A 12,965-nucleotide genomic window follows, 5' to 3' on the forward strand; every position below is an offset into this window, starting at 1 on the left:
CAGTACATTGTCATATGCATTACGGTGGCATATTGTTACTTTTTGACGCAGTGTTCAACAATGTGCACACAATTCCACTAGCTTTGTTTTCCCCTCATTGATTGAGAGGGGGACATTTTTTGATGAATAAGCATCCTCTAGAGAGAGAAAAATAAACTATCCCCATCCTTAAGTGACCCCTAACATTTACTACAAAGCCCCGGTGGTGGAGCTATTTATACATCTGAGCTTGTATGGAAACCGCAAGGGGGTCTCTTTGAATTTGATCCCTGTGTTGAGTCCAGAAAGTGAGATCAATTCATCCCTCCATACCAGGACAACCAAATAGCCATGATGGTGTCTTTTATGCTACTCTAATGGTTATTGTGTAAAATTACCGTTATTCATTCTATTGGCTACCTGATTTCAGAGAGCAGAACTTCAAAAACCTCAGCAATGTTCTGTCTTGAGTTTTTTTTTTCCTGTAAAGACACAATTCTGTTACCCAGTATTCCATTCTCTTCATTTTTCCCCCAACTGCACATCATTACAGTCCACTTTCGACTTCAACTATCACAGGCAATAATGTGCGACACTTGGCAGTCAGCATTTTATTGGGCTCACTTTATGCCTTTATTATATTCTTACATCTGCGTCCATACTTTTTCCTTTGACCGTTGGTCACTGCTGTAAGTTGAAAAGGTAAAGATGAACACGTTTTAGTGTTCAAGCAGGTATACCTTTTTAAAGATACCAATATCAATGTAATTATCGCTTCATTGCCCCCACATGTGAAGTAAAAACATGTTTTTGCCATTTTAATTTAGTAAATTGCATGCTCAGTGAAAACAGTCGAAATTGCTCATTCCTTTTGTGATCTTACAGGATATTGCTCTGCTGTAACGTGCACCCATTTGGTAATGCTAATTCTGGTTATGTGCTCACTATTTGCTCCAAGCACTCTCAAATGTCTAATTCGGGTGGTCTCAAAAGGGATGGTACCTAATCAGACTCCTGAACGAAGATGATTGTGTCTTGCTATTGCACAAAGTTTCAATATCCAAAATGTTCTGCTTAGTTACTCTTTTATTGAGCACACAGAGTGTTCTTTTGAACTAATTGTTTTTCTTCATCCTCTTTCTGTGCAGATCACACGAGTCGTTTTCTGTGTCTTCCTAGAAACTGACTTCACCATCTACAAGAAAAAAATGTCCGTGATATTTGAAGGTATAAGTCTTAAGTACCACTTGTTCCTTTCACATACACTTCCCAGTCGTTGCTTCACACAGACTGTTATAATGGTCAAATTTTGTGTTTCTTCCACTTTGAAGTGACGAGAAATTGGCAGATAATTGTTTCATGAAATATTTGCCATTCTGGAAAAAAATAACCCATGTCCAACATTATTCATAGTATTTATCAAGAGCTCGAATTTCAAGAGATCCATACACTATCTTAAAAATTTAACTACAGGTGTCTTTGCGCATTTATGTAAGACCAACACTTTTACAGTACAATAAGTCTCTGAATTCTTTTAAATAACAATGTTACGCTGTTGCTAACCAGTGATGACAAAAGTACTTCTTACCATTAATGCGACATCTGGTGCTGCTTGGTTTTGCTGATGGCTTTGGAGTCTGTTTCATACGCAGGCGTTGAGACTTCCATCCGTTCATTGTGAACCTAATTCAATGTGATTTGCCATCATGTTAGTACAATGGAAACACAGATTTGCTGCTGACTAACTTGGACTCTGGAAAGTAGCTCTTGACATGCTTTCTTCCTGCTGCCCCCGCAGGATATTTTGATGCAAACGTAGTATGGCGCGTTTCAAAGTGGCGCTTTATATTTCAGTATTTATATATTTTATATATTCAGTATTTCATCGTTGCAATTTTGTCATTATAATTTAGACACACAGCAGAACCTTCTCCCTCCACCAAGAGAATTCCTCTGTTCGTTCTTGCAGAAAACTCCAATACTCATCTTCTTTTCTTTGGGCAATCTTTGTCAAAACTGTTTCCACAATTAGTTGTTCCGACACGATCTGCGTTTGACTCTTCTGCACCTGCGCAGATTGACTGCCGTATTGGACACCAAACTATTGCTACCCTACTAGAACAAATTGTCAATGCGGCATTTGCGTTGCCTACACAACAGAAATTACATGCACAGTATGTTGTTATGAGGGCTCTGCGAGCCATATGCAACCATCAAAAGAGCCAGATATGGCTCTCGAGCCATAGGTTCCTGACCCCTGCTCTAGATTATGCTACAAATGACTAGGATCCTTTCCAATGGTGCACAAGATTATATTTCCATTAAATAGTCTCTCTATGATACAAATCTTTCTTCAAATGTTAAATAAACCGCAAATTTTTAAAAATTACCATGTAAATGTTTACTCTGTAAAATTACTTCCAACGGTCTTCTATCATTTTGATATACCCTTTCGAACTGAAATATTTGTTCTATAAATGTTATGAATCATTTTATCGTGATTTTTAAATTCATTGCCAAATTACATTGTGCATTTTGTGTGCATTATGTTGTCTCCGCTCACTTAACTAAACACCTTGAATGGTCTTGTCACTTTGCTTCCATGTACATGCCAAGAAGTATTTGCAGAATCTTATATTATCTATTTCAAGACACCCACACAATCATCTGGGAGATTCAAAATGAGATTTTTGTTTTTCCTGAAAGCTTTCAAAGACAAATGCTTGTATTTCCTGAAGAGTAAATAATGTAAATATATGTCAGTATGTCAGAAATGGATGTTTGCTAAACAAATCCAGTGTGATTTTAATGTAACATGTAAATGCTGCCTCTCATCATTGGCCTCAAATGCAAATATTTTTAGCAAGGAGCAAATGTATTGATGCTTAACAGCCACTGATAATCCTTGGTTAGTGCCCTTCAATACTTTGTGAGATAAACATCTGTTACATTTTACTCCTGCTGTATTTTATGACTCTCCCTTACAACCTCCATTCCTGGCAGCAGCATTATTTCTTGGCGAGGGCAGACGGCGTAACAAGTTCTGATGGAGGCTCCATGGAGGATTGAGTTGAATAGCTCGGGAGCCACTCAGCTGAGGCTGTCTGGCTTTACCAGCCTTGCATTACCTCCCATTTACCTTACTTCGCCCCCCCAACCACCCACCCACCTCCCCAACGGAATAGCGGCTCTCAGGCCTTCGTCTCGCTTTTCCCAGATGGAGAGCGTTTTGTTCCCAGTGTGCGCCCATCATCTGTCCCGCTCGCCTTCCTGAAAGATTACATTCTGGGTACAGACCTTAATTATATCGCCTGCCCTCATGTACCCAGTCCCCGTCGCATCATATTATTGCTCTCAGATGAGAATCTGGAGCTGTTGTTCTCCAGTTATCACTTCAGCCACTTACAAGTACTGTCACTCGATAAACGCCCTACATCTTGCCATAAGCGGCAATAGAGGGGAACAAAACTGCTATCTTTGCTTGTCACGGACACATGATGATGGTATTATGTTTTATGTTATGTATGCATAAGACGTACCTGTCGGTCGTGGTAGACCTATCTCCCCAAATCCTGGCTTTGCAGAAATTTATCAAAAAAAGGTCATCATGTTTAAATTACAAACACCGCATCTTTCACGTTGGTATTATATCTCACCAAGATCAACACAACACCATCCCAAAATCATCCTCAACTGCCAATTTCAATCATCAAAACAAAGAAAAAATATTACCCCCAAAAATTTATAGCGGTTTGTTTGATTTAAAAATGATTCGGTCTTATCGCAGCTGCTTGCTGCGTGCATCAAACTCTGTGCTGATGTCAACTCCTCAACACAAAAAGGCTTTCATACTTCACAAAAACAAATGACCGCTTACATCACCTCCTCAAGCTTTTTCAAAGGTCTAAGAGCCATGAGTGATGCAGCCAATAAAACTACGAGCTAGGTAAACAGTGTAATGTGGTATGTGAGCAAGCAAACTTTGCATTTGGAAAAGAGAGTGAGAGGACTTCGTTTTAGCACTGGTAAAACAAGATGTCCACCAAAGACAATTGCAATATTTGGGCTTTGTTTTTGTTCATGTGTCATATTTGTGTAAATAAAGAATGTACAGTGAAGAAAATAAGTATTTGAACACCCTATATTGCAAGTTCTCCCACTTAGAAATCATGGAGGAGTCTGAAATTTTCATCGTAGGTGCATGGCCAGTGTGAGAGAGATAATCTCAAAAGAAACATCCAGAAATCATAATGACTGATTTTTAATGATTTATTTGTGTGATACAGCTGCAAATGAGTATTTGAACAACTGAGAAAACCAATGTGAATATTTGGTACAGTAGCCTTTCTTTGCAATTACAGATGTCAAATGTTTGCTGTATTTGTTCACCAGGTTTGCACACACTGCAAGAGGGATTTTGGCCCACTCCTCCATACAGATCTTCTCTAGATCAGACAGATTTCTGGGCTGTCGCTGAGAAATACGGAGTTTCAGCTCCCTCTAATGATGTTCTATTGGCTTTAAGTCTGGAGAATAGCTAGGGCATGCCAGAACCTTGATATGCTTCTTACAGAGCCACTCCTTGGTTTTCCTGGCTGTGTGCTTCGGGTCATGTTGAAAGACCCAGCCACGACCCATCTTCAATGCTCTGGCTGAGGGAAAGAGGTTGTTCCCCAAAATCACACAATACATGGCCACGGTCATCCTGTCCTTAATACAGTACAGTCGTCCTGTCCCATGTGCAGAAAAACACTCCCAAAGCATGATGCTATCACCCCCATGCTTCACAGTAGGCATGGTGTTCTCACCTCATCATTCGTCTTTCTCCAAACACAGTTAGTGGAATTATGACCAAAAAGGTCAATTTTGGTCTCATCTGACCACAAAACTTTCTCCCATGACTCCTCTGTATCATCCAAATGGTCATTGGCAAACTTAATACGGGCCTTGACATGTACTGGTTTAAGCAGGGGAACCTTCCGTGCCATGCATGATTTCAAACCATGACGTCTTAGTGTATTATCAACAGTCACCTTGGAAACAGTGGTCCCAGCTCTTTTCAGGTCATTGACAAAGTCCTGCCGTGTAGTCCTGGGCTGATAGCTCACCTTTCTAAGGATCATTTAGACCCCACGAGGTGATATCTTGCATGAGGCGCCACTCCGGTTGAGATTGACCGTCATGTTTAGCTTCTTCCATTTTTTAATGATTGCTCCAACAGTGGAGTTTTTTTTTTACCAAGCTGCTTGGCTATTTCTCTGAAGTCCTTTCCAGCCATGTTGAGTTGTAGAATTTTGTCTCTGGTGTCTTTGGACAGCTCTTTGGTCTTGGCCATGTTACAATTTTGAGTCTGACTGATTGTATGGGGTGGACAGGTGTCTTTATGCAGCTAACGACCTCACACAGGTGCATCTGATTCAGGATAATACATGGAATGGAGGTGGACTTTTAAGGCGTTCTGGGCACACTGTGTCGCAGCAGTTGCAAATGTTGTTGTGTGTTGTCCAACAAAGTACACTTCAACACACTGGTTACATTGTTAGGATGCATGCCAGCAAGTGTTTTAGCGAGTATGCATGCTACCCTATGATGGCGGTCACAAGGCAGTGAGGAACAATTGCATTTTACATCTGTAGTCAGAAGAAGCTTACATTGACCCGCACACTGCTTGTGTAGACAGGTCATTACTGATGATGTCGTACACATGTATGGTGTCACATGGAAACTAAAATTATCACCGTAGTAAACAGAACATCTTAACTAGCAAATAATTAAACATATAAAAGAATGACTGAAGAAATAATTGACACAAAACGTGCACTTTAAATACTATTTACGTCAAGTGTGTCTGCACAGACCTTTTCCCAAAAAAAAAAAAACTGTCTACATCATGGAAAAGTTTATTTCCATAATTTCATTGAAAAAGTTAAACTTTCATGGATTATACATTCATGGCCCACAATTTATATGAGTATGGCAATAACAATTTTGAGTATTTTTATTTTTATGTGTACTTAATTTGGGCTTCCACCTCATAAAAACCATTGATTAAATTCAGACACACAGTTTCCTCCCAACAGTGACAATAAGTCTGTAAAAATGAATGTCAAAGAATATTCTTCACTATTTGAATGCTTTGCTTCTACTTAAATATAAATGATAGACATATACAACAGCTGTGCTCCCATAAAATACCACTCCAAGTGCGAAGATGGCATCCCAGGTACTCTGTGCCCATGTCTGTGAGGGAGGGGATATGACTCCCCTCGTAGTCCAAGAAAGATTTGGTCTTATAAATTTTCCTAATTCTACATCTCTTTCATTTGTACACACTATTTGCATGCTCCAACCATATTCGGTGACAGCAGCCGCTCTATGACTAATTAGGGTGAAAATAATGACAGCTCGACAACTTGACGCTGTGCTTCAAAGGACGATTGGGAAGCTTATATAGGTTAGACGGAAACAAACAAAGAAATGCTGATTGGTAGCATTGTAGCCTGTACAAAGACATTTAGCCTGCGAAGAATGACAGCGGGTGTGCTTCGGAACATTTCATCATCCTCACGGTCGGAGACAGGCAATCAGATGTTTTTGCTGCTGGATTCAGTGCACCACACGGACACCTGAGACATTGTTGAGTCCCTTGACATCAGTGAGCGTTTGATGTGTCACGTCGCATGGACACTGCCTATTATCATCTTCGGCAGGCCTCACTCGCTTTTACTTGGAGGTCCCCTCGACTCAATGCCTCTTTTTCCGCTCATTCTCCCCTTTTCTGTTTTTTTATTATTTAGAATCCCATGTAAATCATGTGGCCATGCATTTCTTGTTGGCTGACATGAAGCGGTGCATTTCCTGTTGATGACACAAACGTAGTAAGAATCTTATAAAGAGGCAAGCATTATGCAAAATTCTTTGGCATTGTAACTGCAGAAACTTCCTGCATAAAACCCTGCAGCAAAGCACTCGTGAAAAAAAAAGTCAGTTAATCCCCTAAGTAATTTTTGTACTCATAAGTTAATTTTCATACAAGATGCAACTTAATAAATAAATAAATATGAGGAAAAAGCCAGACTATAAGAGTCACTGAACAAATTAAGTGGCAATAAATTGTTGGTACTTATTCATTAAGAAAGAAAAGCCCACAGTGGTCACAGCGCTGCAGGGTGTCTTGAATCTGCCCATTAGAATAAAATGTCAAGACATCCTGGAACGAATTGGGCTGTCCAGTGGAAAACTTGGTCACAGCCACAAGTCCAACAGGATAAAAACACAAAGCACATGGTCAAGAATGGGTGAGAACAAAGCATTTGACGACAGTATTCTAAAAAGCCTTGATCTACAGCAAATCCTTTTGAACATCTATGGAAGGAGTTGAATGAAACATGCGATCTGGAGAAGGAAGCTTTCAAACCTGAGGCAGCTGAAGCAGTTTGCCCCCAAAGAGTGGGCCAAATCCCCATCGACAGCCAAAAAAAGTCTCAAGTGCTAAAGGGTGCACAATAGTTTGATTTCAGGGTCAATTGGTTTTGCAAGAAAATATGAAATTAAGTCCAGGCCACTTTCCTTATTAGAATTTGTATGGTTGTACCTTTTAAATTCTACTGGAGCATTAAAAAAAAAACCGCCTGGTCTTCGTTAGTTCATTTTCAGTATTGTTTTCATTTATCTTTTTTCAGTTTCATGTTATATCGGTTACAACTTTGGAGTTTTTTTTTTTTTTAAGAAGAAGAAGGTTACTAGCTATTTAGCCTTTGTGTGCACTTGCAGTCAAAAATGAGGATGAATTGTATGTCAATGGTATATGTTAAAGTTGCGTTGGGTTGAAGCGTTCATCATGGTGGACAAGCTTGGTTTTGTTCAGCTACAACCGATGTAAAATGGCCATTTAGTGCTTAAATTTAGTTGACATACTAAAAAAACTGAATAAGAATGAAGAAAGACTTTCAAAAAATTGTACTGATAAAAAGTGATGAACATTTTTTCAAGATGTTGTGTTTTGTGATCACATAGTGGAGAACTGAACAATATTCCAAGTCCCAAATTAGAAGTTCACAATACAAGCCATCAAGGAAAGAAGTGTGGAAAAAAGGAAGCACTTGATATGAACACAAATTACATAAAAACACAATCCCTTCAGTCCATCTGTTAGCTTGCTTGGGGGACTACTCATTTTTTGCAGTTTTTTTTTTTTTTATTCACTGTCCACAGGTTTTAAGTCTTTCCACACACAAGTCTCAGCTACAGTATCGAAAAATATGAATAGGTAAATCAATGAATACAGAATAACATGATTCCATTTGGTTGTTTTTGATCGACATCATGCCTGCCTTAGCACAGAATTTGCAAGCAGTGAGGGCAGCTGTGGTTTTAGACAGTTAAACCACATAGAAATTGATTCTGGTTACACTTTTCAACTCATATTATCAGGGTGGCTGCTCACAAGCTGGTTTCCATCATTTCATCTCCTTGGTGAGTCTCAGTGCTGACAATATGAAACCAGCACTCGCATCCATAAGGGCTGTTGTGTTCTCTGCAACGGTTTCACTGATTTTGCGATTGACAATTGTTTACATGGCTGTTAATATACTTTATACTCCAACTCCAGCCCCCCACAACCACATCTTTGACGGAAGGCTCCGCACCCCCCAGCCCTCCCCCCCACTGCTTGGGAAGTGGCGAAGCTGCACTGTGCTCACACTTGTATCTCACACATGTATTATGTTGACAGAGGACATGAGAGGTTGCAGCAGCCCTGTGAGGGGTGAAAATGAAGTCTGTCTTGGTTTCACAAGGCTTTCCCCCATGGCAGGAAAATGAGAGGACCACAGTGTGTTAGAGATGTGATCGCCAGAAAGCGCAGCAGCTCACACTCTCTTAGTCAGTTTTGGCAGATGTGAAGGCTTCTTTATACTTGTCTGTGCGCCGACCCTGCTGACGTCACTGCGGTTGAGTATAAAGGAAAATTATGCGCTTTGTTTTGAAATTGTGCTGCAGTTCTTCTCCAAGTCAGAGGTGTCACTACAGCATGGCCTTATGGATACATTATCTCAACATCTCTGTGAACATGTGTTGGCATACTTTCCAAACATGGACAGAGACTGAAATAAATAGCGTGACTACCAAAGATGGGACAGTGTGTTCTGCACAGAACGATACGCACATCGGGAATTTAGATCGTGAAGTTTGCATTTCGCTTTGCCGTGTGTGTATGCATGCCACTCAAACTTATTACTGTATTTGGCTTCAAAATGCAACACACGGTCACAGTAAAATGTAAAAAACACTTACACAAATGGAGTATTTGAGCTTCATTCAAATCTCTGGAATGTGTGGCGCTATCCTCCGTAACATTGCATCTAAAACTATGAACAGCACACCAGAAACTGCTCTTGGAGAGGCCAACACCAGTTGTCACAGTGCTCTGTAATGACCCAGAAACACAAGAATGCAGAGTTAAAAAAGGAACTTTCTCATGGGTGACACTGTCTTGACCCCTTGCAACTGGCTCCAATTCAGCGCTCTGATCATTAAGAAGCTTCAAAATTCCAATGCTATGCTAAATCATAATTGTTGTGATGTTTGTTAGCATTTCAAAAATGTTAACACGTGTTGAAAAGTTGTCCCGCCAGCTTTCATTATGTCTACATGATGATGCCACTTGCTGGTATTTTTCTAACTTTCAAACGCGCAATTTAAAGATGGTAAATCTGCCACTGCAATTTGCCCTTGGTGTGTTAAGTCCCAATTTTGTAGCCCAAATTAATCTATTTGCGAATACTCCTCCTGAAAATTGCAAAATGAAGCTTCCATCTGTTTCTGTACGCATTCAAGTTTACACATTTTTGCATTTCTACATCTCTTTTTTTGTGTGTGTTCAGTGGCTACTTGCTAGAATTGTGCTTCACTGGCGGTACATTCAGAACTCCAAACTGTTAGAACTGTAAATACGGCATAGTATCCAAGAATGATACAGTCCAGTGTAAAACAGTGTGCAACATTGAAGTTATTTCTAAGTAATTACTGACTGAAAATCCAGGTTGCAGCCAACTCTGTTTTCAAATTAAAAAAAAGAACGACCCTATTGGAAATTTAAATTATGTACTGTATTTTTTATTTTCAAATGGAGAAGGTTACAGTGACAAATGGTTATAGGTGAAGGGTTAATGGTGAAGGTAAAGAAAGAAATTAAAGGAAGAAAAGAAGAATGTAAAGATGGAAGGTGTCAAAAAAGTAAAATAAAAGTGAAGAATGAATGAGTGAATAGATACTGGAAGAAAGGACCATATTTAGAAAATAGTTGAGCAAACCAATGGAGCAAAAGACAGCAATTGAGACAAAAAGTTAGGAAAGGATGGATGAGGGATGAAGAAAATATTTAGTTTTGTTTTTGTAACAGCTAGAAAAATGGCAAGGTGCGTCAGTCAGTGAGTAACTGAGTGAAGGAATATTGTGAGGGAGGGAACAAAGAAGGAAACCGTGTTGATGAGTGCTAATAATGTGATAGCATGTGACAGTAGTTGAGACTCTCCATGTTTCCCAAAGCAGGCTTAGATGAATGCACTGTAGCTTTTTATTCAGTGTTATACAATGTGTGCGAGTGTGTGGGTGGGGTGGGGGGGGGGCTGTCACTGACTCCACTGGGAGCTCTGATGCGCTCAGAGCAGATGACAAAAGCCTTTCATCGTGCTGGATGCTTGCTCACTAAGGTGCTATCATGGCACAGACATACTCTTGCGGCTGTATTGGCTGCCCTTACACATACTAATAGTGTGTGTATGTTTTTAAAGGCGTCGCACAGGATATAATGTCATTCTTTCAAGCTTCGTGCTCATCTGAACTGAATCTGTGTGTTTAATGGGAGCCAAGCACAGTTGCTCTCTATCTGCTTAGTAAGCAACATCCAAAGTGTTCTTCTCATCTCCCACTTTGCAGCAAAACCCGTCCGAGCAGAAACACCTCTGGTTCACTCCGTTAGGCTCTGAGAAAATCAAAGAGATTTTTAAGACCCACTTGTCCGACGCCGCTTACATTCCTTGTATTGGGAGGAAACGGGAGGTTTGGCGTAATATATGCTGAGCCAACTTCTACAGAAGTAATTGAAAAAGGATGTCTCGCTCACACACACGCACACACTCACAAATACGGTGAGTCGTTTTAATGTAATAGATCCAAGGGTGTCTAGTCGTGCAGTCGAGAGCTGTGAAATGTCTGAGCTTGTGTGAGGGCAAGAAGGAGTATAGTTATAAAACATACTAGCGTGTTTGTTGTTGACATTTTTAGCTCTTTGTTATTGTCGAAAAAATCCAATTTTTGCTAAATGCCTTCTGTAATGAACATAGCAAGCACACACACAAATGGAATGGATACGACCGCATGATCATAATTCATCATAATTTAACAGGCTGTCTTTTCTTTGACCTTTGGCAGACAATGACATGGAAGTTGCAGACAAGCAGCTGAAAGGAGGTGAGTGATGAAATATTTCATGTTCACCTTTTTACTTTAACCCCACCCCTCCACCCCTTTTCCTTTTACTGAACCCACAACCTGAGCGAGTGGCATAGCTTCGACTCGAGACAAGTCAGTTGCAATGTTGTTTTTTGCTGTGTGCAGCAGAGTAAATTGAATGTTTATTCATTCCTTGACAAGTTGAATCCCCATTTAAAGTGTTGCTGTTAAAAGTACTTAATGCCAGTAAGGAACACTGCATTACAAGAGCTTATGTCCACCGTTAATACTCTTCATCCGACTCACTGGCACCATGCCTTCAGACCACCCAATGTGAGTGGCAAAGAAACGTCTCCCAGCAGCGTGCGCTAGGCTGGAGAACAAACACAACTACCAGAGTGTTGAGCTTTTATCACTGCTCCATCTTGGTAAGTGGCCTACAGCGCCCAGAGACTGCTTATCATGTTTCGCTATTGACATTTGTCCATGCGCTGATGTGTTGAATAGAGATGGGCACCAATGCAAAGTGGCATGGACTATTTACATAAATAAGTGAGAGAGGGTTTTAAGGCGGATGTTTAGTTAACTGTTTTTGTCAGTTTGGGAATTTTCTTTCTCTTTTATTTCCCTTCAACTTTTTAGAAAACATGACAGCAGTGGGCGGCACGGTGAATCAGCTAGTAAAGCGTTGGCCGCACAGTTCTGAGGACCCGGGTTCGATCCCGGCCTCGCTTGTCTGGAGTTTGCATGTTCTCCCCGTGCCCGCGTGGGTTTTCTCCGGGCACTCCGCTTTCCTCCCACATCGCAAAAAAAACATGCAACATTAATAGGACGCTCTAAATCCTGCTGATATGCTCCAGCACTCCCCGCAACCCTCATGAGGATAAGCGGCAAAGAAAATGGATAGATGGATGACAGCGGTGTTGGGTACTTTGGCCAAGCACCAAAGTGAGACGTTGTGAGGTAACTAGGTTTTGAGTGCTGTTTTTTAGTTGGCTGGCTGTATTTGTTTGATTGAAAGATCAAAATTTGATTTTCCATGATGCTTCATGGGATGATGGATTATGTGTCGAGCAAAACTTAGTTAAGTAAAGTCCGGATAATACCGAACATTGAGTACATTTTCCTCTTTTCAAGCTCTGAATTGCAATGGAAATGCCCACCCCAAATTTAAATGTAAACTTCTTCAAATGAAAGTCAGGCACTCCATATTAGAGGAATTTTGTTTCTCCTTTTGCCATTTGATTGACTTTGAAAGTATTTCACTTGCCCCGGAATAAAAAACAGTACATACCAGTCCACATTTGTTTACCATACATTGTGATTTGTGTTCTCAGTGTAGTGTTGTTTGTTTTAGTGATACAATTTGAGCTTCCACATTGTTTTGATGGGCTGTATACATGAGATGCTTGACTTAGTGTTTCTGTGTGGAATGGTCAGAAGACCATTACAATAGTCAAGTCCAAAGCATGGCGGAGCTTCTCCTGGTCTGCTTGACAAATGCGAGCCTTCACTCGGGACATGTTTTTCAG

General features: G+C 40.4%; 1 protein-coding gene and 1 long non-coding RNA gene across 4 annotated transcripts in view; one reads left to right on the forward strand and one right to left on the reverse strand.

The window, feature by feature from the left end:
- macrod2 (mono-ADP ribosylhydrolase 2) overlaps positions 1-12,965 on the forward strand; it is a 460,594-nt gene that overhangs the window by 414,115 nt on the left and 33,514 nt on the right. For all 3 annotated transcript variants that reach the window (XM_061836387.1, XM_061836389.1, XM_061836388.1), the window contains exons 11-12: positions 1,128-1,206; positions 11,413-11,451. In XM_061836387.1, coding sequence (XP_061692371.1) covers positions 1,128-1,206; positions 11,413-11,451 — 118 coding nt within the window. The remainder of the gene's footprint in view (positions 1-1,127; positions 1,207-11,412; positions 11,452-12,965) is intronic.
- LOC133509431 (uncharacterized) lies at positions 406-3,771 on the reverse strand. Its single transcript, XR_009797342.1, has 3 exons — positions 3,519-3,771; positions 1,568-1,662; positions 406-1,174 (listed from the first exon to the last, which is right to left on the reverse strand). It is a non-coding gene; the product is annotated as an uncharacterized LOC133509431 (long non-coding RNA).

Source organism: Syngnathoides biaculeatus, chromosome 12 (assembly GCF_019802595.1).
Source record: "Syngnathoides biaculeatus isolate LvHL_M chromosome 12, ASM1980259v1, whole genome shotgun sequence".
Taxonomy (NCBI): Eukaryota; Metazoa; Chordata; class Actinopteri; order Syngnathiformes; family Syngnathidae; genus Syngnathoides; species Syngnathoides biaculeatus.